Source organism: Vipera ursinii (genome assembly GCF_947247035.1).
Source record: "Vipera ursinii genome assembly, chromosome: 3".
Lineage (NCBI taxonomy): Eukaryota > Metazoa > Chordata > Lepidosauria > Squamata > Viperidae > Vipera > Vipera ursinii.
This window is the reverse complement of record NC_139516.1, coordinates 507359-530456: the sequence shown is the minus strand read 5'-3', so window position 1 is coordinate 530456 and position 23098 is coordinate 507359. Positions and strand designations below refer to the sequence as shown.

At 58.9% G+C, this 23098-nt stretch overlaps 2 protein-coding genes across 3 annotated transcripts; both read left to right on the top strand.

Annotated features, from left to right (window-relative positions):
* Positions 1-7050: 7050 nt before the first annotated feature.
* On the top strand, positions 7051-17200 carry PCIF1 (phosphorylated CTD interacting factor 1). 2 transcript variants are annotated; one of them, XM_083357404.1, is made up of 16 exons: positions 7051-7193; positions 8617-8755; positions 8866-8990; positions 9119-9259; positions 10155-10273; positions 11918-12072; positions 12164-12311; positions 12410-12493; positions 12976-13075; positions 14101-14263; positions 14391-14563; positions 14673-14759; positions 14864-15072; positions 15196-15289; positions 15379-15554; positions 16346-17200. In XM_083357404.1, exons 2-16 carry the CDS (start codon positions 8632-8634, stop codon positions 16572-16574), a joined length of 2127 nt encoding a protein of 708 aa, XP_083213530.1. In that variant the 5' UTR covers positions 7051-7193; positions 8617-8631; the 3' UTR covers positions 16575-17200. The 2 variants fall into 2 exon arrangements, with proteins under 2 accessions (XP_083213530.1, XP_083213531.1); XM_083357405.1 differs by having other exon boundaries at positions 7052-7193; positions 14888-15072.
* A 1721-nt stretch (positions 17201-18921) lies between these two features.
* Positions 18922-22585, top strand: LOC310638386 (E3 ubiquitin-protein ligase RNF182-like). Its single transcript, XM_083359433.1, has 2 exons — positions 18922-19486; positions 20613-22585. Exon 2 carries the CDS (start codon positions 20637-20639, stop codon positions 21363-21365), a length of 729 nt encoding a protein of 242 aa, XP_083215559.1. The 5' UTR covers positions 18922-19486; positions 20613-20636; the 3' UTR covers positions 21366-22585.
* Positions 22586-23098: the final 513 nt, after the last annotated feature.

The following is a 23098-nucleotide window of genomic DNA, read 5'->3' as shown; positions in this document are numbered from 1 at the left end:
CACTCAGAGCCCTATCCGTGGGCACGCACACCGTCGCCCCAGCCCCGACACCCCCTGTGGCCCCCTCCTCACCAGCAGCCCCCCCCCGAGGAGTCGCCCCAGGCGCAGCCTGCGCAGAGCAACGTGGCCAAGGACATGGCAGCCGGGCAGTGGGGACAAGACTCCGCCCTCCCGCCCCATTGCATGCAGATGCTGCTGCTGGGCGCGGACAGAGGGCATGGCCTCCATGATGATGCTGGGCTGCCTGGGCAATCTGCTGTGGCTGGCCATGGAGGCGGTGGGTGGCCCTGCGGGCAGGAGAGGCGGGGGCAGGGCAGGGCACTCGGTCTCTGAAAGGTTCGCCATCACTGATACACCATCTCGGACAGGTGACTGTCCAGCCTCTTCTTAAAAACCTCCAGTGATGGAGCGCCCACGATTTCTGCAGGCAACATGTCAGGAAGTTTCTCCTTAGTTCCAGGTTGCTTCTCTAAGGTGACCACGTGGCCCTGGGACACTACAACTGTCATAAATGCGAGGCAGTTCTCAAGCATTTGAATTTTGATCATGTGACTGTGGGTAGGCTGTGAGGGTGGTGTGAAAAACAGTCACGTCACTTTTTTCAGTCCCGTTGTAACTTTGAACCATCACTAAATGATCCGTACGGGGTCCTCTCCGGGCCAGCCTCCCTTTCCAACATTTTCCCTGCAGGAGGCCATCCCAGAGTCCCAGGGCAGGGCCAGCCTGGACTCCGGCCTGTGCCAGCCTTGCCCGGGGACCCTTGGTGGGCAGCCTCTCTGCCCGGGGGGGGGGCTCCTCCACCAGCTGCACCAGCCCAGAAGCTGTATTTTTCAGGAAGCTTCCCTGTAATCTGGTGCCATCCCGACATAACCACACTGGGCTGCACGGTTGTTATTATGACACACCTATCCTGCCTTTTAGTTAAAATATTTCTCTTGTGAATATTTCACCCTCTGGTAAACTTATGCCGCATGACCGTCGGCAAACGGGAGGCCTGCCCTTTTTTCTGGCTGAAGGCGACTCGGGGCCCAGCAGCCAGCCAGCGCCCCAAGAAGGAAGCCGGGGGGGGGGAGGGACCTTCTGCAGAGCCTGGGCAGCAAAGCTGACCTCAGCAGGCTCAGAGCAGGCAGTGCTGGCCGAGTCCTCGCCTCTCGGAAGCCGCTGCACGTGGAAGACTGTCCCCACCACCACACACACACACACACACACACACACACACACACACACGCACGGACGAGGGGGACACAAACCCACTCTGGGCTGCCCTGCCAGCCAGGGAACTGGCTGAGTCTGGAGCAGGCAGAGCCAAATGCAGGATGGCTTGCAAAGTGTGTGTGTGGAATTGCAGCACTGCTCGGACTTCAGATTGCACTAGGATGGCAGCACCCCCACCCATCCTGCCGGACTCAATAACAGCTGCCCGACGATGGTGGGGAGCCCCTCGGAGCCTGCCAAAGGCCCCCCACAAACCTCGTGCACGGCCTGGCAGGCCTCCAGGAAGGCTGCTCAATCTTCTGCAGCAGTGAGTCTGCTTCTCAGGGGGAGGGGGAGGCTGCTTCACAAACCCCTTCCGACATCTGGAGGGACAAAACATCTCCCTGGCCAGCCTTTCTTGACCCACTGCCACACCCCTGGGCCTTTCCTCTTGGCACGCTGGGCTCAGCTGGAGGAAACAGCTGTGGGCCTCTTGCAGCTAGGCCTGCCGGCTCCGGCCTTTGATGGAGGCCCCCAACATGACTTCAGAACAGGCCGCCGGCTTCTTCTCAGGATGCAGCCCTGCGGGAACCCCCAGCTTGTCCAAGGCCCTTCCCAGCAACCAAGCCCCCCCCCCCCAAGCAGAGTAAACAGTGTGTGTAACAGACCCAAGCGGGGCCTTGGAGATCTACTACTCCCACCCCCTGCTCCAGCAGGACGCCCCGATTCCCTGCAAGCTGTGCCCCCCCCTGTGCAGACCCCCGCGCCCCCTGCCCATCCATCCCTTGGCTTGCAAGGCGCTTCTCATCCCAAAGGACTGTCTTTCCTCCTGGGAAAGACACCAGGCCGCCCCTGGTTTGAAGCCCGTTAGGCCCCCAGGCTCAGAACAAGGAGTCTGCCCTGGGCTCAGGGGGGAAATCCCCAGGTGGCAAGCTCATGGGCGTCTGCTGATCCCTGGCCCCACGGCCTCAGCCTCCCTGGCCTCGACGCAAGAGGGAGAACCCCAGACACGGAGGCACCAGGGCAAGGAAGAGGCGCCCGTCTGCACAAGCCGGGCTCTGCCAGGGATTCTAGCGCTCGTTCGCTGGCTCCGGAAGTTTCCAAAAGGAGTTTGATCTTTGCAACCACGGGGAAGCCCCTCAAATGCAGAAGGGAGGCTGCGGGAGCAGGACTCTCTCAAGGGGGGGAGCGGCACGGACCAGGCTCCTGTCCCCCAAAGGCAAAGCCATAGGCACAGCCAGCAGACTCCGGGTGCTTTACCCTCTCACACACCCACCGAGGCTCTTCCCCAGTGACTCACTGGAGAAGAGCCTCATGCTGGGAAAGATGGAGGGCAAGAGAAGAAGGGGACGACGGAGAAGGAGGTGGCTGGATGGAGTCATTGAAGCAGGAGGCGTGAGCCTAAATGGACTCCAGAAGATGGTAGAGGACAGGAAGGCCTGGAGGAACGTGGTCCGTGGGGTCGCGATGGGTCGGACACGACTTCGCAGCTAACACCACCACCACCCACCGAGGAATCTTCTGGGCAGCTGTTACACCACCCCAGCAACACATCCAATTGGAATGAGTTCGCCCAGGGCGCCTCCAACATATGCAGGCCAAGGCTGTCTCTGGTGCCACTCGGGGACTGGGGCTTCAGGGGGGCAGGGTACCACCTTGGTTGTATTCTGGAGGGGACGTTTTTACCCCACTTCAACACCCCCCCCCCCAAAAAAAAAGAATAGCTAGCCTGTCTCTGGACATCAGCGAGAAACTTTTCCCACAAGGAGAATTTGGCCGCAGCCTTATGGCTCCCTGCACTGGATACAGACCAATAATAATGCATCAGAAAATGCTCTAGCATCAAGTGAGAACCCTTGAGATCATCCAACCCACACACACACACACACACACACAGAGAGAGAGAGAGAGAGAGAGAGAGAGAGAGAGAGAGAGAGAGAGAGAGAGAGAGAGAGAGAGAGAGAGAGAGAGAGAGAGATTCTAAAACTTTCCTGACGGATTTCTTAAATCTAGCGGTTTTAACTGCTGCCTGCATTAAGTCTTTAAAATACCCCAAAGCAATAAAAATACCCGATACAAGTTCTTTGCACCAACAAGTCGTATTGTAATATTTACTCAGGACTTTGGAATTTTATCAGCTGGAACACCTGTGGGGTTTTATTTGTTCCTCTGGGACATTGTTTTATGTGGCTCTGCTTTGATCTGTCGCACACACACCCCAACATCTACAAAACAAGCGTGGGCAAGAAACGTTCCTGTCAACAAGCAAGCCATCTTTTCCTGCTTTTGTCCTTCAGCGCCCAGCCCTTCACTTCAGAAAGTCCACATCTGAGCCACTCGCTGTAACATCTTGGACTGCAGAATTATTTTAAAGAAGCGTAGACCTGAAACTTCCGCCCAGGATGTTTTCCTTGGCCCGGAAGAGCCCACGGCCGAGCACCCTTATCGCACATGGGATGCTGATTCCGAACTGGCCGCTACTTGGGCTCCCTTCGCGGCCCCTGTGTACACGCAGTATAGTCCTCGACTTACAACAGTTCATTTAGTGACCAAAGTTACAAGGGCAGCGAAAGAAGTGACTGAGGACCGTTTTTCACACTTACGACCGTTGCAGCATCCCTGTGGTTTATGTGATGAAAACTGAGATGCTCAGCAACCGAGTCGTATTTATGATGGATAGTGTCCCTGGGCCACAGGATCCCCTTTTCCGCCCTCCAGATAAGCCAAGTCAGTAAGGAAGAAGCCAGATTCGCTTAACAACCGTGTGACTAACTTAACAACAGCACGGGAGTCACTTAGCAACTGTGGCAAGAAAGGTTGTAAAATGGGGCAAAACTCACTTAACAGACATCTCATTTAGCAACAGAAACTTTGGGCTCCACTACAGTTGCGAGCCGAGGGCTCCCTGTAGCCGCATGACCTTCAAGCCCCCGCCGGCTTTTCTGCAGGGAACCTTCTGGCCAAGCCCCCCACCCACCCAAGGGCAGGGGGAACGGGGCAACTCACCGAGTTACAATTTAACACTTCTATTTAATTATTTAGGGACGCGGTGGCTCAGTGGGTTAGGACGCTGAGCTTGTCAATCAGGTCAGCAGTTTAGCGGATCGAATCCCGAGTGCCGCGTAACAGAGCGAGCACCTGTTACTCATCCCAGCTTCTGCCAACCTAGCAGTTCGAAAGCACGTAAAAATGCAAGTAGAAAAATAGGGACCACTCCGGTGGGAAGGTAACAGCGTTCCATGAGCCTTTGGCGTTTAGTCATGCCGGCCACATGACCACGGAGACGTCCTCGGACAAGCGCTGGCTCTTCGGCTTTGAAACGGAGATGAGCACCGGCCCCCAGAGTCGGAAACGACTAGCACGCATGTGCGGGGGAACCTTTACCTTACCTTTACCTATTTAATTATTTAAAATAAATAAATAATTGTTTTAATTCTTGCCGTTCACATTTCATTCTGTTCTCCCTTTTGAACTCTTTGATTCTATTCCACCATTTTTTTTATATTGGTGTAACTTTTGTCCCACAAGCTGTCTTGTGGTGAGATGTCCCACAGCAAGTTGGCCGTGGCAAATTGTCATAGGACCCCCCCCCTTGTGCAGGCATCTTCAGAAAGGGCCCTTTTTCTGCAGAAGGGCTGAGGCTCCACCCAAGGCCAGAAGCAGCAGCCTGGGCCATTTAACCCAGCTCAGAATCTGCCGAGGCTCAAATGAAGCTGATGGAGAGCTCCCCTCCTAGCCAACAAGCCACAGGAGGCTCTCATTTCTATACCTGGCAACCCAACATGGGATTGATCTTCTCCAGGGCTTCATAACAGGCACTGGCTGTTTGTAAACATGCCCTAATTAACCAAGCCACTAATCAGGGCTCAATCCCCGAGCTGAGGTTTCTAGGTTTGTGTGATCCAGTGAAGGTGTAAGTAATCCACTTCAGCACGGACAGCAAATCCAGCGTGGATTCAGATAGCACACTTGGACCTAAGCCCAGTTTAATAAAAACTTAATTGCTACCTTCACATACTGTGCTATATCAAACTAATAAAAGTATTGGTGATGCTCTTGGCCACATGGTGCCTGAGGACAATAGCCCCAAAGCACCCAGTTCCATTTGAACTCCTCCGCAGATGCTTTTGCAGGTTATGCAGCCTGTTAAAAAGAAATCCCAGAAGCCCTAATCAAGAGACCCAAGTTCTAGAAACAGAAAACTGCGTCTGAACAAGCTTGTTTTTGCTTTCTTTCAGAGAACCCCGACATTCAAGTGTGGAGCAGCATTTCTGAACTTCAACCATTTCATACGGGCGTTGACTTCAATTCCCAGAATTCCCAAGTGCTGGCTGAGGAACTCTGGGAGTCAGAGCATACTCCTTAAAAGTGAAAGACCCTTGAGTCCCAAAGGTGCTTTTCCAAAAAGGCAACTGGTCTTTGATTTTTTTTTCTTTGAAAATGTTGTTTCTCATCCAAGAAACTTCTTCAGTTCTAAGTTACAACTGAGGAAACTTTGTAGATGAGAAGCAAAATGTTTTGAAAGAAAAAAATACAACCAAGGAAGTTCAGCTGCTTTTTGGAAAGAGCAGAGACGTTTGAGCATTCTCACAGATTTGCTCTGGAGATGCAGGTTAGACGGGCAGTTCCACCTCCTTGAATTCTTGGTGTGCGCTCAGCTGCTATTAGAACATAGAAGAGTTGGGAGGAACTTGGAGGTCTTCTAGTCTGACCCCTGCTCAAGCAGGAGACCCTAGACCAGGGGTCAGCAACCTGAAACAGTGAAAGAGCCACTCGGAACCGGTTCCCTCACAAAAGGAAAAACTGGGAGCCACAAAAAATGTGTGCACATGCCCATACATGCGCGCAGAACAGGGTTTGACTGAAGAGTGGAGCCAAGGCGAGATATGCACCTACCCTGCATATTTGAATTGATTGAACTTTTTAGTCCCACTTTTTTTTTTGGACTGCACATGGCAGAGGACTGGGAGGCGCAGGAGACGGCTGAAAGAACCGCATGCGGCTCCGGAGCCGCGGGTTGCAGACCTGTGCCCTAGACCATTCCAGGCAAGTGGCTGTCCACTCTCTTCTTAAAAGCCTCCAGTGGTGGAGCACCCACAACTTCTGGGAGGAAGTCCTTCAAATGATTAACTATCCTGACTTAGGAAATCCCTCCTTGATTAGTTTCCATCCATTCCTTTCTCGTCTTGCCTTCCGGTGCTTTGGAAAATAGTTTTAACTTTTCTTTGTGGCAGCCCTTCAAATACTAGAAAACTGCTATCATGTCCCCCCCCCCCAGTCCTTCTTTTCTCTAGACCGGCCATTCCCAAATCCTGCAACCCTTCTTCACGTGTTTTAGCCTTCAGGCCTTTCATCGTCTTAGTTCTTCTTCTCTGCCCTTTTTCCAAAGTCTCGGCATCTCTTTTGTGATGCAGTGGCCAAAATTGGATGCAGGGTTCCAGGTGGGTCCTTGTTAAGGCTTTGTAAGGCGGCACTGACACACTTCCCGTGTTCTCGAGTCCTTCCCTCCGTCGGTGCAGCTCAGGACCCGCCTTTTTCCGCAAACGTTTCACTGCCAGGCTCGGGAGCGTCACCGGCTCCTGTCCCCTGCGCCCGATGCAGCAGCGCCCTCCGCCACAGGTGCCGTCTCCCGCCCGAGAGGGGCCCGAGGAAAGCGGGCTTCGACCTGCGGAAATCGGGGGGAGCCGAGTCCGAGGCCGCGCCGGGACCGACGGCCGGGAGGCCTCAAAGGCCCCGACAAGATGGCGTCGCCCGGCGCTTCTTCGCCGCCGCCCTCGCTCTGCCCATGCGCGGGCCGGTCGGCGGGAGGCCGAACTGCGCTTGCGCGCCTTACGGCGCGGCGCGTGCGCAGGGCGCGCCGCAGGGCGTGTCCGACGCCTGCGCGCGGGTGGCCGCGGGTCCCGAATACAAGATGGCGGCGGCGGCTGCCAGGGCGAGGCAGCGGCGCGACGGCGGCGGGAAGCTGAGCGACCCCCAGCGACCCCGGGCCCCGGCCGCAGGTGAGGGGCGGCACGGCGAGCCCGGAGGCCTTCCCCGGCGAGCAGGGGGGCGCGGCGCCGGGGCGCAGAAAGCTCCCGCGCTGACGAGCCGCGGGCGGGCGGGAGAGGAGGCGCCGCCTCTCCCGCCGCCATGTTGGGCGCGCACCCGCCTGCCCCCCCCCGCCCGCGCCGCCGCCGCCGCCGCCGCTCCTCTTCCTCATCCTCGCCCGCCCTCCCTCCCTCCCTCCCCGTGCCGGAGCCCCTGGCCGCCTCCGCCGCCTCGCCAAGCCCCGGGGCCGGGAAGGGGCGGCCGCCTCCGGGAGCGTCCCCGGCATCGCTCTCGCCCCGCCGCCGGCCGCTCCTCTCTTCCGCCCGGGCGCTTCTGCGCAGAGCCGAGCGAGCCGCCGCCCCGGAAGGGCCCCTCCGCCCGGCGCAGCCCAGCCGGGGCCTCCGCGGCGCAGAGGGAGGCGGCGGGGGCGGCGGCGGCCACGTGGGCCGGGCGGGAGCGGCTCCGCTCGAGCGGCAGCCGGGGGTTCTGCCCCCCCTCCCCACCCCGGCCGGGCCTCTCCTGGCCTCCGGGCGCCGGCTCGGTGGAGGGACGGGGGCAGAAGTGAACACGAGCGATTTGCCATGAGGCTGGAAGGGAGCCCCAGAGGTCTTCTAGTCCGCCCCGCTGCACGAATGCTCCGCCTGCCGGGTCCCCCCTCCCCTCCGCTGCTCTGGAGAAGGAATCTGGCCCGCTTCCTCCCCGCCGCGCTTCCCGACCCCTCTGGGCGGTGTGCAGGGCCAGCCCGATGCCGCCGCCGCCCCCCCAGGCGACCCTCTGGGTCCTCGTTTCGCCCGCCTGGGAAGCAGGGAGAGCTGGGGGCAGAGCCAGCTGCGACCCTGCTCTGTGACCCCTGGAGCCCCCCCCTCCCCAGGGCCCTTGAATAAATTGCTCCCTCCTCCCCCGTGGCCCCCCGTCATGGGTCGAGGGGCTGCTCTGGGCCCTTTAGGCCGAACACGCCGAGTTCCCATCGCTGCACCCTCGAAAGTCCTGCAACCGTCTCTTGCTGTTCTTCCCGGGGCCCCTTCTGCTTCCTCAGGAGTGCCGGGGCTTCAAAGGCCCCCCGGATGTGTGGGTTCCCACCCTCCGCAGCCGACTGCAAAGACGGTCAGAGTTGAGCGAGGCTTAGCAGCTGGAATGGGAAAAAGCAGCGAGCCAGGCTTAAGTGCGTGTGTGTGCGTGCGGTGTGTTGGTTCAGAGCCCTGAAGCTGCCTGGGCTTCTCGGCCATGCTGAAACTGTTGGAATTCAAAGCTGATTCCCCAGAGGCTTCTGCAGCCTGGCAGGTTTGAGCAGATCACCCGACAGCCGAGCGGTGCCCTACCAGCGTTGCTTGCATGATGCCCAGAATCGGCTGTGGGCAGGAGTTGCCGTGACGCCATTTCCTTGTTTTTCTCCAGTGCCGATGCTGCAACATGGCCAATGAGAACCACGGCAGCTCCAGGGAGGAGGCTGCCCTCATGAGCCACTCTCCCAGCACCTCCCACCAGAATCAGCCGGGCTCCCCCAAACCCGCCCGTCTGGTGCAGGATCTGCCAGGTACTCCTTGGCCGCGGAGGCGGCTGTGGGAAACTGCTGACACGGGGGGGGGGCTCCAACACCAAACACCACCCCCGCCGTGACACTGGGTGCTGTTGCCTCCCCCACAGATGAGCTGGTGCAGGCGGGCTGGGAGAAGTGCTGGAGTAAGCGAGAGAACCGCCCGTACTACTTCAACCGCTTCACCAACCAGTCGCTGTGGGAGATGCCGCTGCTGGGGCAGCATGATGTCATTGTGAGTGGCTGGCTTGGCTGCTCCGGGCATGGCCTCCCGGAGCATCCCTTGACTGCTCGCACAACTCATTTGGGGCGGGATGGGAAACCCCAAGGCGGTGCTAATGGTTCTCTCTTTGGGCTTCCCAGTCGGACCCTCTGGGTCTGAATGCCACCCCAGGGCCTGCCGAAGGGGGAGCCGGTGAAGCGGCCGCTGCGGAAAGCAGGCTATGCAAACGGAGGCTGTCTGAGGAGGGTCAGCCCAGCGGCAATCTTGCGAAAAAGCCCAAGGTAGGGAGCCACACACACACACACACCCTTGGGCCCAGGACGGTGGCTTGGGAGGGCAGAACCTGGAGGAGTGGAAGGCTGGGGAGGAGCAGGAAAAGCCAACCAAGCAGCGGTCGGAGATGAGAGGAAGCTGAGTCCAAAGCAGAAGGTCAAGGCCCTGATTTGACCTACTCCAGTTCTCTTTGAAGGGAGCCCCGCTCAGAGCTGCTAAATTCTGCTAATTTTATTTCTGCTAAAAGCATCCCAATTAAAATAAGGCCTACTATACCACATAAAATGTAAACTATAAAATAAAGGATTAAAATACGTACCGGTTTAAACAGATCTTGCCCAGAAACTAGCAACGTTAATTGTGTTCCGTCGCGCTGCCATGAGGTGCTGCTGATCAGGACACCACGGATAGGTATACATAATGACACCACGGTTGCAAGGGGCAGAAGCCGCTGGAGCGCCCCCTTTGTCCAGAGGGTCTCTGGGTCTTGTGTGCGCAGTCTGTTGAACAATTTCCGGCCTTCCTGCTCGCCCCCCAATTCTGCCTCTGCCATTAGCAATAAAAGTGAGCATTCGTAATTGATAATCCGCCTCCGAGGGCTGGTGTTGGCCGATGGGACAGGGGAGCAGACAGGGCCCCAAGCTGGAGTCTGCTTGCGCCCTGGAGAACTCTGGGCCCTACCAACATCCCTGGCACAGCCTTCCTGCCAGCCGCCTCCTTCGCCTCGCTCTCCGGCCTGCCCCTTTTTCTACCTGGAAGGTTCAGGCGTTCCCCGCAGCCCCTGGATGAGTCTCTCGGCCTCCGCTCTGCAGCTGGCGGGTGTGCCGAGGGAGGAGCCGGTTCTGGCCGTTTGGCGAGCTCTGCTGTTTCTCCCCAAGGTAACGTGGCGTTGCTCACTTTCAGATGGAGTTACCGGCAAACCCCACGGCTCAGCCAGCCCCCAGCACTCCCGGGACGCCCCTGTTGAAGGTGTGGGGCGTCTCTCCCGAGGACAGGCAGGCGGCTCTCCTGCGACCCACGGAGTGAGTCAGACTTCGGGATGCGACTCTCGGCTGCTTTCTGAGCTTGTAATGAGTAACCTTCACATAGTTCTGTACACCTTTCCTTAGAAAAATGGCAGCTTTTCGTTCTCTCTGATCCTCCCGCTTCTTGTAAAAGGAAAAGTACGGTATTTTCTGGCTTTAAAAGTGTAGCTTTTAAAACTTGCATTGTCCGCAGAGGACATAAGTCCACCGTCTTTCTCGTGAGCGATCTTTTGAACTGACTTGTTTTTCATTTAAGCAATTTGTGGAGCATCTCGTCTCTCGAGCAGGGCAAAAGCGGTGAACAATAACATGCACAACGGGTGTGTCCAACCTTGGCAACTTTAAGACCGAGCTGTGCCAGCTGGGGAATTCTGAAGTCCACAGGACTTAAAGTGGGCAAGGTTCGACGCCCCGATTTGCGGGAATAATAACGTAATATACGCCTGAGGTTTAAAAATCGTTCTAATTCAAAACCACAACTAAATTAATCAACAAAGAGATTATTTTAAGAGGAGGTGATATGTTACTAAAAAGCTAAAGTGTTTATGTTTCGTGATGAAAAGGAAAGTCATTTATCTTTACTATATTTTTTCTTTTTTTCTTTTGCCGTTTTTATATTTTTCTATATTTTTTATTGTATTCTTTCCTATCTTTTTCTATTTTCTGTTTTTCTTTTCTACACAAGAGTATTTTATCTTATAGTTTATATTAGTCTTTATTCTTTTTTTCCTTTTTTTGTTTATGTTGGTTTTTTATTGTTGTGCTTGTAATTTTTAATAAAATTACAATTTAAAAGAACCCCTAATCAGATCCACCCAGAGGGGCCCACTGAGCCTTTGGGGCCAAGTGCCTGAGGACGCCTCGTCATCTTGCCTCGGGAAGGGTCCCCAGGAGCCCCGAGACGACGGAGGGTCTTGGGTAGGGCAGGCCCTGCAGCGGAGAGCCAGTCTAATCCCTGGCATTCACAGAAGCCTTCTGTCTGATTATTGCTTCAAACCTCTTTTTTTCCTCAAAAACGATTGAATTTTGCAGTTCTGCACGTTCCCCTCAGTTCAAAAGTTCCTGTTTTTGCAGTTGTAATTGCAGCCCTGGAATCTGGTTTAATGCTTAAGCCCAGATAGGCATCCCGGCCTCTGATGGGCAGCATTTCTGGCCTAATAGATGGAACTCTGGGAAGACACTTTCTCTGGTAGCCAGCTGGGGTAGTGGTTAAGGCACCTGGCTGTAAGCTCTGCTCCCGCCTCGGGCAAGGCGCCAGTGGGGTGACTTGGGCCTCTCTCACAGCCCGAGGAAGCGGCAGCCAAGGGCAGCCGCTTCTGAAAAGCCTTGCCAAGAAAACTGCAGGGACTCGTCTGCGGAGTCATCGGGAATCAGGGACGATGACTCAAAAGCAGGAAAGAGAGGAGAGCCCCGGGCTTGGCTAAAGGTTCGTCCACCGTAAAAGAATAGGCGGCGTCCCTGCCCAGCCCGTGGTTGGCCTGGAAGGGCAGATGGAGGGCATCCTTGCGGCAGTGAACCTCCGTAGCCCGTGAAGCTGAGCAGCGTTCAGTAGAAGACGGGCTTGGTTTCCCCCGACCCTTTTCTGGGCTTGGGACGGGGCGAGCTGCGTAACGGTTGCTGCAAGTGGGTTTCCTTCGGCAGAGTCTACTGGGACCTGGATGTTCAGACCAATGCCGTAGTCAAGCAGCGGCCCCCGTCAGATGTGCTGCCCCCTCACCCGGACGTGGAGCTGCTCCGCTCCCAGTTGGTGCTGAAGCTGCGGCAGCATTACCGGGAGCTCTGCCAGCAGCGGGAGGGTAACGTCTGCCCCCCTCCCCCCGTTGACTGCCGGGTGGGCCTTGGGGAAGGGGGCCGAGCCCAGCTGCCCCTCTCTGGCTCTCCCCTCAGGAATTGATCCTCCCCGTGAGTCCTTCAACCGCTGGATGCTGGAGCGGAAAGTGGTGGACAAGGGCTCAGACCCTTTGCTGCCCAGCAGCTGCGAGCCCGTCGTGTCTCCCTCCATGTTCCGAGAAATCATGAATGACATTCCCATCAGGTAGGGCAGGAAAGAGGCGACGGGTGCGAGGGACACCTTCTGAAGCTTCCCCTGGAGCCCAACCTTCAGCCCTCTCCCTCTTCTGCCTCCCCCCGCAGATTGTCCCGAATCAAGTTCCGAGAAGAAGCCAAGCGGTTGCTTTTCAAATATGCCGAAGCTGCCAAGCGGCTGATTGAATCCAGGTAGGGGCAGACTCTGCTATTTTAACGGGTGGACCCCCGTTTTAGGAGGATGGAGCCCTGTTCTTCCCAGAGGGCAATCCAAGAGGGGAGGGAGGTGGGCCTAGGGAAGGAGGTGACGCCAGCCGCCAAAGAAGTGGCCGGAGGCACCAGGACGAAGCTCTCCAGATGCTGGTTGACCTTCAGAGTGTGGGCCCGGGGTCCGCAGGTGTGATGGAGTGTGGTCTGGATTCCTAGGAGGGAGGGGCTGCTTTCCAAAGGAGCAAGAGATGGCTCAGCCCAGATAGTCTGTGTGGGAGAAAGAGGGCGAAGACGTCTCCTCCCTGATAATTCCCAGAGGGCGTGCTTCCGGTCAGTAGTCGTCTGCTTCAGTCTGGCAAGATTCTGTCCGTAGGTACGGAGCAACAAAGAAATCTGCCTGGAAGAATCACCATGTGTCCTTGGTTTTTGGAGCCTGACAAGCGGGTCTTTCTCTCGGTGTGCAGGAGCGCCTCTCCAGACAGCCGGAAGGTGGTGAAGTGGAATGTAGAAGACACCTTCAGCTGGCTGCGACGGGATCGCTCGGCCTCCAAGGAGGACTACATGGTGGGTTGGCCTTTTTCCGCAGGGAGGCGGTTGAGGTTGAGGGGGTGGCTGGGCCGCTTCAGAGCTTTGCTTTTATGGGCAGGGGTTCCCAGGCTGTATTTGGCATTGGTACTCTGGGTGTGTGGACCCAGGGGGATACGGAGTCGAAGTGGTTAGTCTTAGAGTAGACCGTCAAAGGTCTACAGCTCAGCAGTTCGAGACCCGAGTGCTGTAGGTGGAGCGAGCGCCCGTCACTTGTCCCAGCTCCTGCCAGACTAGCAGTTCAAAAGCAGGCAGATGCAAGCTGTGTGCTGCAGCGTGATGTAATACTGGCCACGCAGATGCAAACTGTGCTGCAGCGTGATGTAATACTGGCCACATGACGGTGGGAACGTTTCTGGACATTCCTGGCTCTTTGGCTTAGCAAGCAGAGATGGCCCCGCCCCCTAAAGTCCTCACAACTAGCAGGGTAAAACTTGCAGGGACCCTTTACCTCTAAGCACAGACTTCTTGTTTACCTGCTGATTTATTGTCCAGGTGCGAATACCTGCCAAGAGAATTTAGGCTTTGGGCAAAGGCGGTAGAATAGGCCGTGCCTTATTTCTCCCCCTCCTCCTGGGTCACTGAGAATAACCGTGAGACGCCTGTCGGATATCTTGGAAGCTGCTGTTTCAAAGAATACCTCCGCAATGTCTTTGCACAATGGCTTGTCCCCCTTCCTCTCTCCAAGGGAATCTTGTGTCCTTATCGGTTGTAGAACGGAGTTTTCTCTCTCGGGTCTCCAGCTAATCTTTAGACATACTCGGGCTGTCTGGAGCCAGTTTTGTATAAGTCCCGTCTGCTCTGGGCTCAGCTGGGTGACAGGCTAGAAAATAGGATGATCCTTGCACCCTCTTCAGTGGTTGGCATTTGTTGGGTGAGCTTTCACACACACCCACACACACACACACACACACACACACGGCCCCAGGAGAGGAGCATCCCCGGAGCAGGACCTCCACCCTGGGAAGTTCCTGAGGGCCCCGGCTTCTGCCTCCTACGTGTAGGACCGGCTGGAGCACCTGCGCAAGCAGTGTGGCCCCCACGTCTCTGCGGCCGCCAAGGATTCTGTGGAGGGCATCTGCAGCAAGATCTACCACATTTCCCTGGAATACGTCAAGCGCATCCGCGAGAAGCACCTGGCCATCCTCAAGGAGCACAACATCTCTGGTAGCTGCCAGCGGGGGGCGGCTGGGGGCCGAGGCGGGGCAGACGGGCCCCTCCGTTCTGGTTTGGATAGGCTCTTTGTCGGGGAGGGGGCGCAGGATCTTTGGGACTAACCTCCCATCATCCCCAGCTGAGGTGGAGCCTCCCGACGTCCAGGACCGTCTTGTTTACTGCTACCCTCTGCGGCTGGCTGTCCCGTCGCCCTCGCTGCCCAGCATGGAGATGCACGTGGAGAACAGCCTGGTCTGCGTACGCTACAAGGGCGAGGTGGTAAAAGTCAGCCGCAGCTACTTCAGCAAGCTGGTGCGTGGCGTTTGGGAGCGGGGGGGGGCCTTTGAGGCACGGCCTGGGAGGGGGGAGGCCTTGTCCCCCCCCCTTCGGTGCCCTTGCAGAGCGCCTCTCTCCTTCGCAGTGGCTGCTTTATCGCTACAGCTGCATCGACGACGCCAACTTCGAGCACTTCCTGCCCAGGGTTTGGTGCCTTCTCCGCAGGTACCAGGTACGGCTGTCCGGCTGGGCTGGGCTGGGCTGGAGGGGGCGAGGAGGGGCCGGGGGGTTCGGCCCGGGAGGGCCAGGCTCTGCAGCCGGCCCTGCTTTTCCCAGTGGGCTTCTGGCCGTCCTCCCCAGATGATGTTCGGCGTTGGGCTCCACGAGGGCACCGGCCTGCAGGGGGCGCTCCCGGTGCACGTCTTCGAGGCCCTCCACAAGCTCTTCGGGGTGAGCTTTGAGTGCTTCGCCTCCCCCTTGAACTGCTACTTCAAGCAGTACTGCTCGGCCTTCCTGGACACGGACGGCTACTTCGGGTCCAGAGGGTGAGTGCCCACCTGCCGCCCTCCGGCCTGCCCGGGGCTCAGGTGCTGGCGGGGGGGGCTGGCCTGCTGGGCCAGGTTAGGGGAGGGCCCGGCTGGCCTCAGCTACCTCCTCCTTCCCCTCAGGCCTTGCCTGGACTTCTTCCCCATCAGCGGCTCCTTCCAGGCCAACCCCCCCTTCTGTGAGGAGCTGATGGACGTCATGGTGACCCACTTTGAGGTAAGGCCCCGGTCCCCTCGGCTGCCCCTCCCCCGGGGAGGCCGGGGGGGGCGTCAGCTCAGCCTACCCACCTCTTCCGTGTGCCTCAGAAACTGCTGGAGGTCTCCGGCGAGCCCCTGTCCTTCATCGTCTTCATCCCGGAGTGGCGGGACCCTCCCCCGACCTCCCTGACGCGCATGGAGCAGAGTCGCTTCAAGCGGCAGCAGCTCGTCCTGCCGGCCTTCGACCACAAGTACCGCAGCGGCTCCCAACACCTCTGCAAGAAGTAAGCTGGGGGTCCGGAGGGGGGCGGCTTTTGGCCTGCAGAACTCGAGGCAGTTGCCCTCCTTCCGCCACCTCCCCAGGCTAAGAAAGGTGCCCAAGGGAGGATTAGAACTCACCCCCTCCTAGTGATTGGCCCAGAGTCACCCAGCCAGCTTTGGTGCCTCAGGCGGGGACTGTAACTCCCTGTCTCCCAGTTTCCACCGGCTTCCTCACCACTAGGCCAAACTGCTCCCCCCTCCATTCTGGGGTTCCTTCTCTCTTCCCTCCAAGCCTTCTCAGGGCTGGGGAGCCTCTTCCTGAGAGGAGCTGCCTTGGGCTTACCCCCCCCAATTCCGAGGGCCTCCTTTCCACACAGCCTGGCCTCCTTCCCCGAGACTGGACTGTGCAGCAGGGAGGGGGACACGGCCTCTGCACAGCTCTTCCCCCGCTCTCTCTCCCCACAACTCCCACTGGAACCCTTTCACAAAGGAGGAAGGGCGGGGTGACCGAGCGCCTGGAAGACTCTTAGAGGCAGGTACCAGGATCAGCCCTGGGCCCGCCTGGAGTGGACTCAGTGGCCCATCTGCCCAGCGGGGACACTTCCGGGCCTCTGGCCCAGCGCTACTGGCCGGGCCACCTTCTAAGTCGGGGGCTGGAATTGAAAAGCTCCTGATGCCGGGCCAGGCGCAGGGTGGCTCTTGCAAGGACTGTCCAGGGCAAAGCAAGAGGGCAGGAGATCACCCGCCTCCCGCCCCACGGAAAGCCAGCTCTGCCTCGGAGGGGCCTTTGAGCACTGGCCTTCTGCCTTTGCAGGGAGGAGATGTACTACAAAGCCGTGCACAACACGGCGGTGCTGTTCCTGCAGAACAACGCGGGCTTCTCCAAGTGGGAGCCCACCCAGGAGCGCCTGCACGAGCTGCTCACCGCCTACAAGCACTCGGGGCGTGCCGAGGTTCCCCCCGCCGCCTCTTCGGCCTCCGACAAGGATCCGGAGCCGGTCCGGGAGCAGCAGAGCGCCAGCCGAGAGTCGACCCCCAACTGACGGGCAAGGGCTGAGAGGCCGAGAGGGACAATTGGAGCGCTCCGGAGCAGCAGGAGGGGAGCGGCCAGGACCCGGGGCTGGCACTGACGGGGCCCCCCCTCGTGTCCCCTGGATGAGCTGCAGGCCTCCTCGGGGCTGTGCCTGTCAGAGCGGGGCCAGCCGCCTCCCCGGTCTCCCCAGCTGGGCAGAAAGGGAGGGCCGGGGAGCCTGTGGAAGTGGGGCCGGGTGGCCCACCCCCGCCTCTGCGCGTGGGGAAAGCAGTCGTGTAAATACGTCTCCCTGTGGTGGCTGCCCTCGTGGCCTCGTCCCCGTTCTTCCCCAGCGTGCCCGTTGCATATTCCCACTGGCGCCGTTTATCGTCCGTCGCAGAGCAGAGGACTTGCCTGCGTGTGTGCGTGTGTGAGAGAGAGCAGAAGGTCTCGGCAGCCCTTTGGTAGTTGTCTGTTTCCACCTGAGGCTCCTGGCTTTCCAGGAGAGCATTGTTTTTGTTTTTTAAAAGGGTTTAATTTAACTATGCTAACCATTTTATGACTTTTATTGAAAGAGCAAAGGGGTGGGGGGGGGAAAGTCTATTTTGGATTTTGTTTCTAGTTCTTAGGAACATTAAAAACCAGCATTATCACCTGCCCAGGCCTGCCGGCTGTTCTGTGAAGGATTGCCTCGGGGACGGCCGTGACGAGGCTGGCGGGGCCCCATTGAGGTTGTTGGCCAGCTTGGATAACGTCCGTCTGGCCGCTTGACCTCGGGGGCCCCCCTTGCCCTCGAGAAACCCCATTTCCTTGTGGGGTCACCCCTCCCTATTTCCACATTTGCAGCCGTGGTGCCTCTCCTGCCTCCAGCCACAGTTCCGTGGCTGGGGGAGCAGAGTGGCACCCGGGGGGCAGGCATGAGGGTCCCTGGGGGGCTGAGTGGGCCTCGGTGGACTACCCCCCCACGTGGCTGCCCGTCTTGCCCAGGGCTCCAGGGGGAGGAATCCAGCCAGCCACGTAACTTTCCGTGGCGTGTACAGGGGGTCCTCGCCTTCACAACCAGCAGCCCAGCCCATAATTTCGCCAAGCGAGACGGCTGTTGAGTTTTGCCCCATTTTACGTCTTGTCTTGCCACAGTTGTTAAGTGAGTCACTGCAGCTCTTAAGTTAGTAACACGGACGTTAAGCGAGTCTGGCCTCCCCCTTGATTTGGCTTGTCAGAAGGTTGCAAAAGGGAAATGGCACCTCGTAAATACGAACTAGCTGCCAAATATCCAAATTTTGATCACGTGACCCTGGGACATGCCACAACGGTCCTAAGTCACTTTTTTCAGTGTTGTTATAGCTCCAGTCACTAAATGAGCGGTCATAAGCCGAGGGCCACCTGTCGCTGCGCCTCCTGCGATTTCCAGGTCCCTGCAGGAACAGGAGGCTGGCCTGGATGGAGCCGGGAGGGGGCTCAGGCGCCTGGCGAGTGGAAGACCCCCACCCCACCCAAAAGCTGGGAAGGGTCTTCCACACCTTGAAGAGTTGGCAAAGGTCCGCCAGTGGGAACTCGGGGTGGGGGGGTCCCCTTTAGATGGGCTGCCGCGTGGTTGCATCCCCAGCCCTAGAGGTGTGCATAACACGCAAGCACGCACTGCCCATCCTGCCTGGTGGTGGTCTCTGGTGGGCCAGGGTCCCGCCACCCTGCCTTTTCCAGGCCAGTTGGGCCGATCTGCCAGAGGAGTCTGAGAAAGGCCCGGGTGGCGCTGTGTCGCCTCCAAGCGGCCTCTTGGCTCTGAAGCAGCCGTTTCTGCAATAATAAAAAGTATTTGAAATGCAAGCAGCATCTGACTGCAAAGGCGGAGGGGAACCTGTGGCATATCATACTGTAATCCTGGCCAAAAATATTCTCATTTAAGAGTGCGAAGGCCCTGGAGCCAGTGGAAGAAGCTTCATTTTGCTATTCGGGGAGGACAGAACAGCCAAACGTTGCTAAAATCATTTGGCAAAATGTCAAGTGTGTGAATTAGACCACCATCATCATCACGCAGTCCAAGCCCTGCTCCAGACCAGGATCCTCCAGACTTGCCTGGTGGGTCATCTGGAGGGAGAAAGGCCCACCTCTGTCCCAGGCGGGCTCTTCTGACCGCTGGGTCTGGGGGCCTCCTTCCAAATAAGCATCTGAATTCCAACATGGGGCTGCTTGACCTGCCACTGTCTTCCCCACCTCCTCTGGGATGAAAGCAAAATGCAAAGGCCGGAACGGGAGGTGGTGTTCCAGGAGTGGGTTAAGCCAGAGGAGCGGAATGGTTGCTCTGCTTTGGATGCATTTTGCCTTTTTCAGCCGCTGGGGCACCCTGCTTGCTCGGCCCTGGGACTCCCCCTCCCGACCTCTCCACCGCTGAGCATCACCACCCTGCTGGACGTGGTCCCGTATTGTTAGCAGGAAGGTCCCAGAGGTGTTTTTCCGGGAGGCCACCGGACTTTCCTGTTTTTCCTTGAAGACGTTTCGCTTCTCCTCCAAGGAGCTTCTCCAGCTCTGACCGGACGGTGAAGGATTTATACTCCTTGCAGACAGCCGGTCATTTGCCTTCTTTCAGAGAGTCCTTGAGGCCACCTGGAGGTTTGCCTGTGTCTCCAGAGTCGCCTGAGTGGTGCAAATAGGCGTGGAGCAAGAAGGTTTAGTGGCCTTGTGGAAAAGCATCTTTGGGATAACTGACCTGGATGACCGAGAATCTCCACGGAGGAGTTTGCTGTGTCCCGTAGCGGGGTGAACCCCTTTCTTTCAGTTGGCGTCACCCACAAACTGATGAACGCTACTTGCTTTTTTTAAGTGTTTAAAGACGAGGGCTGAAGACCCCCCCACACACACACACCCCTTTCCCTCCGTGCAGCCGTCCAGTTGCAAACCCATCAGACGGCGGGAACGTCCAGCCCGTCTCTGCTCTGGGCCAGAAGGGTGAGTGACGGGTCTTCTCAAGCGCCTCGCCAAGACGGAGGAGGGAAGCTGTGCTGGGACTGCGCTGCTTCTGTCTGGGCAGCTCCTTCATTCCGGGGGGCTTCGGGAACCCCGCCAGCCTGTCCGGAGTCTCCCGCTTAAGGGCAGCCCGCAGACGCGTCTCCGCGGCTGAGAGCGCGGCGAGGCCACAGGCGGAGAAGCGGGACGGGGCGAAATCTTCCCGTGGGGGCGGCCTGGGGGACGCGACCGCCTCCCCCGCGGTCGTTTAAGAGGCTCTTCCGCGCCGAGCGCCTGAAACGAGCGGGGGGGGGGTTTGCCTCTTTCGGCCGCGGCGGCCGCTGCCCGCCCCGGGCCCGAGGAGCCCCTTCCGCACCCGGGACCCCGCGAGGGGGGCGGGCTCAGGGAGGGGGAGGGGGCCTCGCCCAAACCGGCTCGGTCTGCGTCGCCATGGCAACGGGGAGGCGGATGCCCGCGGCCCGGGAGCGCCCAGCCGGCGATGCGGCAGTCCCTGCGAGGCGGGCGGGCGGCCGGGCGGGTCTCTTCGCGCCTGCAGCGAGGTAAGCAGGCCGGGGGCAGAGCCGGCCCGGGGGTCCCTGCGCCCGAGGGACGGGGGGGAGGGAGGGGGCGCTGCGGTCTTTCCAGGCGAGGGTTTGGGCGGTCCGTTGCCCCCCCCTCCTCGCGCGCGCGCCTGCTTGCCCCCCGGGGCTAAGGGGGCGGAGGGTCTCCCCGGGCGAGGAAGGCGGCGCGGGGGCTGAGCAGCTGCAGGCAGCGGTGGGGCCGCCTTCCCGGGCCGAGTCTGAGCCCTCCTCCTTCCCGCAATGCGGGCCGTGGGGACGGGGGCTTGCCGGGCTTCACGGAGGGGCTCTCCAAGCGGGGAGCGCGAGGATTTCTGCCCCAGAGTCGCTCCCCGCCCCCGGGAGCGGCAGCGCTGGCTCCGGGCGCCCAGGACCGCCGGGTCCCGGGGCCGAGGGCGCCTAAGGACCGGTTGCCGTGCGGACGCGGGGCGGGGGGAGCGTCTCGGACCAGCCGGGCTGTCGGTTGAGCTGGCTCCGCTGCCCCGGGACTGCCAGGCAGGACCCCTTCTCGGCGCCGCTTCTCACGCCCCTTTGCTTTCCGTCCCCTGCAGGCGCCGGGCCCCCCCGGGGCTGCCATGCCCCTGGCGAAGGGCCGGGGCGAGCGGGCCCCGCCGCTGGGCTCGGCGGCCGCCGAGACGGAGTGCGGCATCTGCTGCGAGAGCTTCGACGGGCGCGCCCGACGGCCCAAACTGCTCGGCTGCCGCCACCGGCTGTGCGCCCGCTGCCTGCGCCGGATGGCCGAGGCGGGCCGCTCCCCCGCCGGGCTGCGCTGCCCCTTCTGCCGGCAGGAGACGCCCGTGCCGGGCGAGGACGTGGCGCGGCTGCCGGACGACGGGCGGCTGCTGGAGCTGCTCGGCCAGCGAGGCGGCCCCCCGCCCTCCCCGGAGCTGCTGCTCTGCCCCGGCGTGCTGGAGCCCCCGGCCGACGGCAAGCGGCGCTCCTCGGACTGCCTGGTCATCACCCTGCTGGAGGTGCCGGAGGCCGCCGCCGCCCACGCGGGGCTGGATCTGGTGGACGTGATGCGCTTCTACCGCCCGCCCAGCGTGGCCTCCTTGCCCTGCCGCAGCCCGCTGCCCCTCTGCCCTCGCTCGTGCGGCCCCCAGCGCGCCGCGCCCCGGTTCCTGCTGGGCCTGCTGGGCCTGGTCTACTTCAGCTCCTTGCCCTTAGGCATCTACCTGCTGCTGGTGGAGCGCCCCAACCTGGGCCTGGTGCTGGTCAGCCTGGTGCCCTCCAGCCTCCTGCTCTGCGTCTTCTACAGCCTCTGCCAGTGCCTCTGCCAGGACATCTTTGACCTCCCCGCCTGAGTTGCCTTGGGAGGCTGCCCCCCCCCCCACGCGCTCCCTGACCTTCACACAGACCACCACCGCCCTGACCCCAGGGGCTGCCAGGCACTCCCTGAGCCCCCTTTCACAGCAGTGGGTGGGGTGACTTTGCTCCAGCAGCCTCAGTTCTATGGCAGAGGTACGTATGGTGCCCTTGCCAAAAAAAATACAACCCAGCCCATTTTCTGGCATAAGGGTGTGTTTGTCACCAGGAACAGCCAACCGGTTTGGGACCTCTGATGGAAAACTGCCCAGGGACTCCAGTCCTGTGAACCTGCAGGCCAAGAAAAGCCTCTGAAGCAACCCCAGGGGAACCATTCCTTACAGCAGAAATTGAACCTCAATCCATAGTGGCAGTCTACCTGACAACTGCAACCCGTATTGCAAAGTATGTTCTTTACTTTCAGTATTATGAAGAGTTAGGCTGGAGATTTTGGGAAATGCTGGAGCTGGCAGCTGGGAGGCTAACTCCCCAGTCTGGAGGAAAGCTTCCCTGGAGGGAAGGGGGGGGGGTGAGGAAGAGAAAGAGGCCCCAGGAAAAGAGGCCTGAGGAGCAGGAACAACCCAACAGTGAGAGCCTGTTGCTTCCTCACCCCGATGAGAAAGCAGGGGACAGTGTAAGGTCCTGCCTCAACTACTCCTCCCAAGAAAGCAGAACTCTTGAAACAGGCATTATTTCAAAAGGAACTTTTATTGAGAGAGAGTGATAGCAAGGGAGCAAAGCAAGATCTAAAGTTTTCCCGTGCGAATTGCAACATTAAGCCTTTCGTCTCCCAACACCCCACCTCAGAGCCCAACTGTCCAGTTCGCATCCAGCCAATCCACAGGTGCGAAGTCGTTATGGGAACCGAAGCGGATAAGCTTAGGCCCGGGATAGTTGCAGGACCGTCTGCTGCCGGGGACAACTTCCCATCGCCCTGTGCGCTCACACAGAGAGGGTCTCCTCAGGGTGCCGTCGGCCAGACAATGTCGGCCGGCGACCCCCAGGGGGAGGGCCTTCTCTTTTGGGGCGCCTGCCCTTTGGAATCAGCTCCCCCGAGAACTTCAGATGGCCCTAGATCTCCGGTACTTTCGTCGCGACCTAAAGACGTATCTTTTCCAACTGGCCGACCTGGACTGACGTTGGGGGTTTTAATTATGTTTTTAATTTGTACTGGTTTTTAGTGGGGCTTTGTAAAATTTAATTTCTTTTAATATTTGTATTCATTGTTTTTATTTTTGTTTTTATTGTTGTTAGCCGCCCTGAGTACTTCGGGAGATAGGGCGGCATATAAGTCCCATAATTTAATTAAATTAAATAAGGGACGGTTCCCAGGCGCTTCACCGGATCTGGCAATGGAGCGGAGACGAGGCAGATGGCCCCTGGCACGTTCCTTTCCCCTTTTCACACCCAAAGAGACACACCAATGTTTAGAAAGTGCAAAGTCCTTTGTCTCGTCTCCTCCGTCTCTCTCCCCTGGCAGCCTTCCCAGCTCCTGGGCGCCCTTGCCAGGATCCTCTGGGGGGTGCTGGGGGCCCCTGTTGCTAAATGAAGGGCTCCAAAAGGGAAGTGGGGGTGCCAGAGGCCATCCAAAAGTCACTTATTTCTTTTATTTAATTTAATTTGTATACCGCCCTTCTCCCGAAGGACTCAGGGCGGTGAACAGGGCAATAAATGCCAAAAACAAAAATTAAAAACAGATTCAACCATAGTGCCCAAATACAATAAATAAATT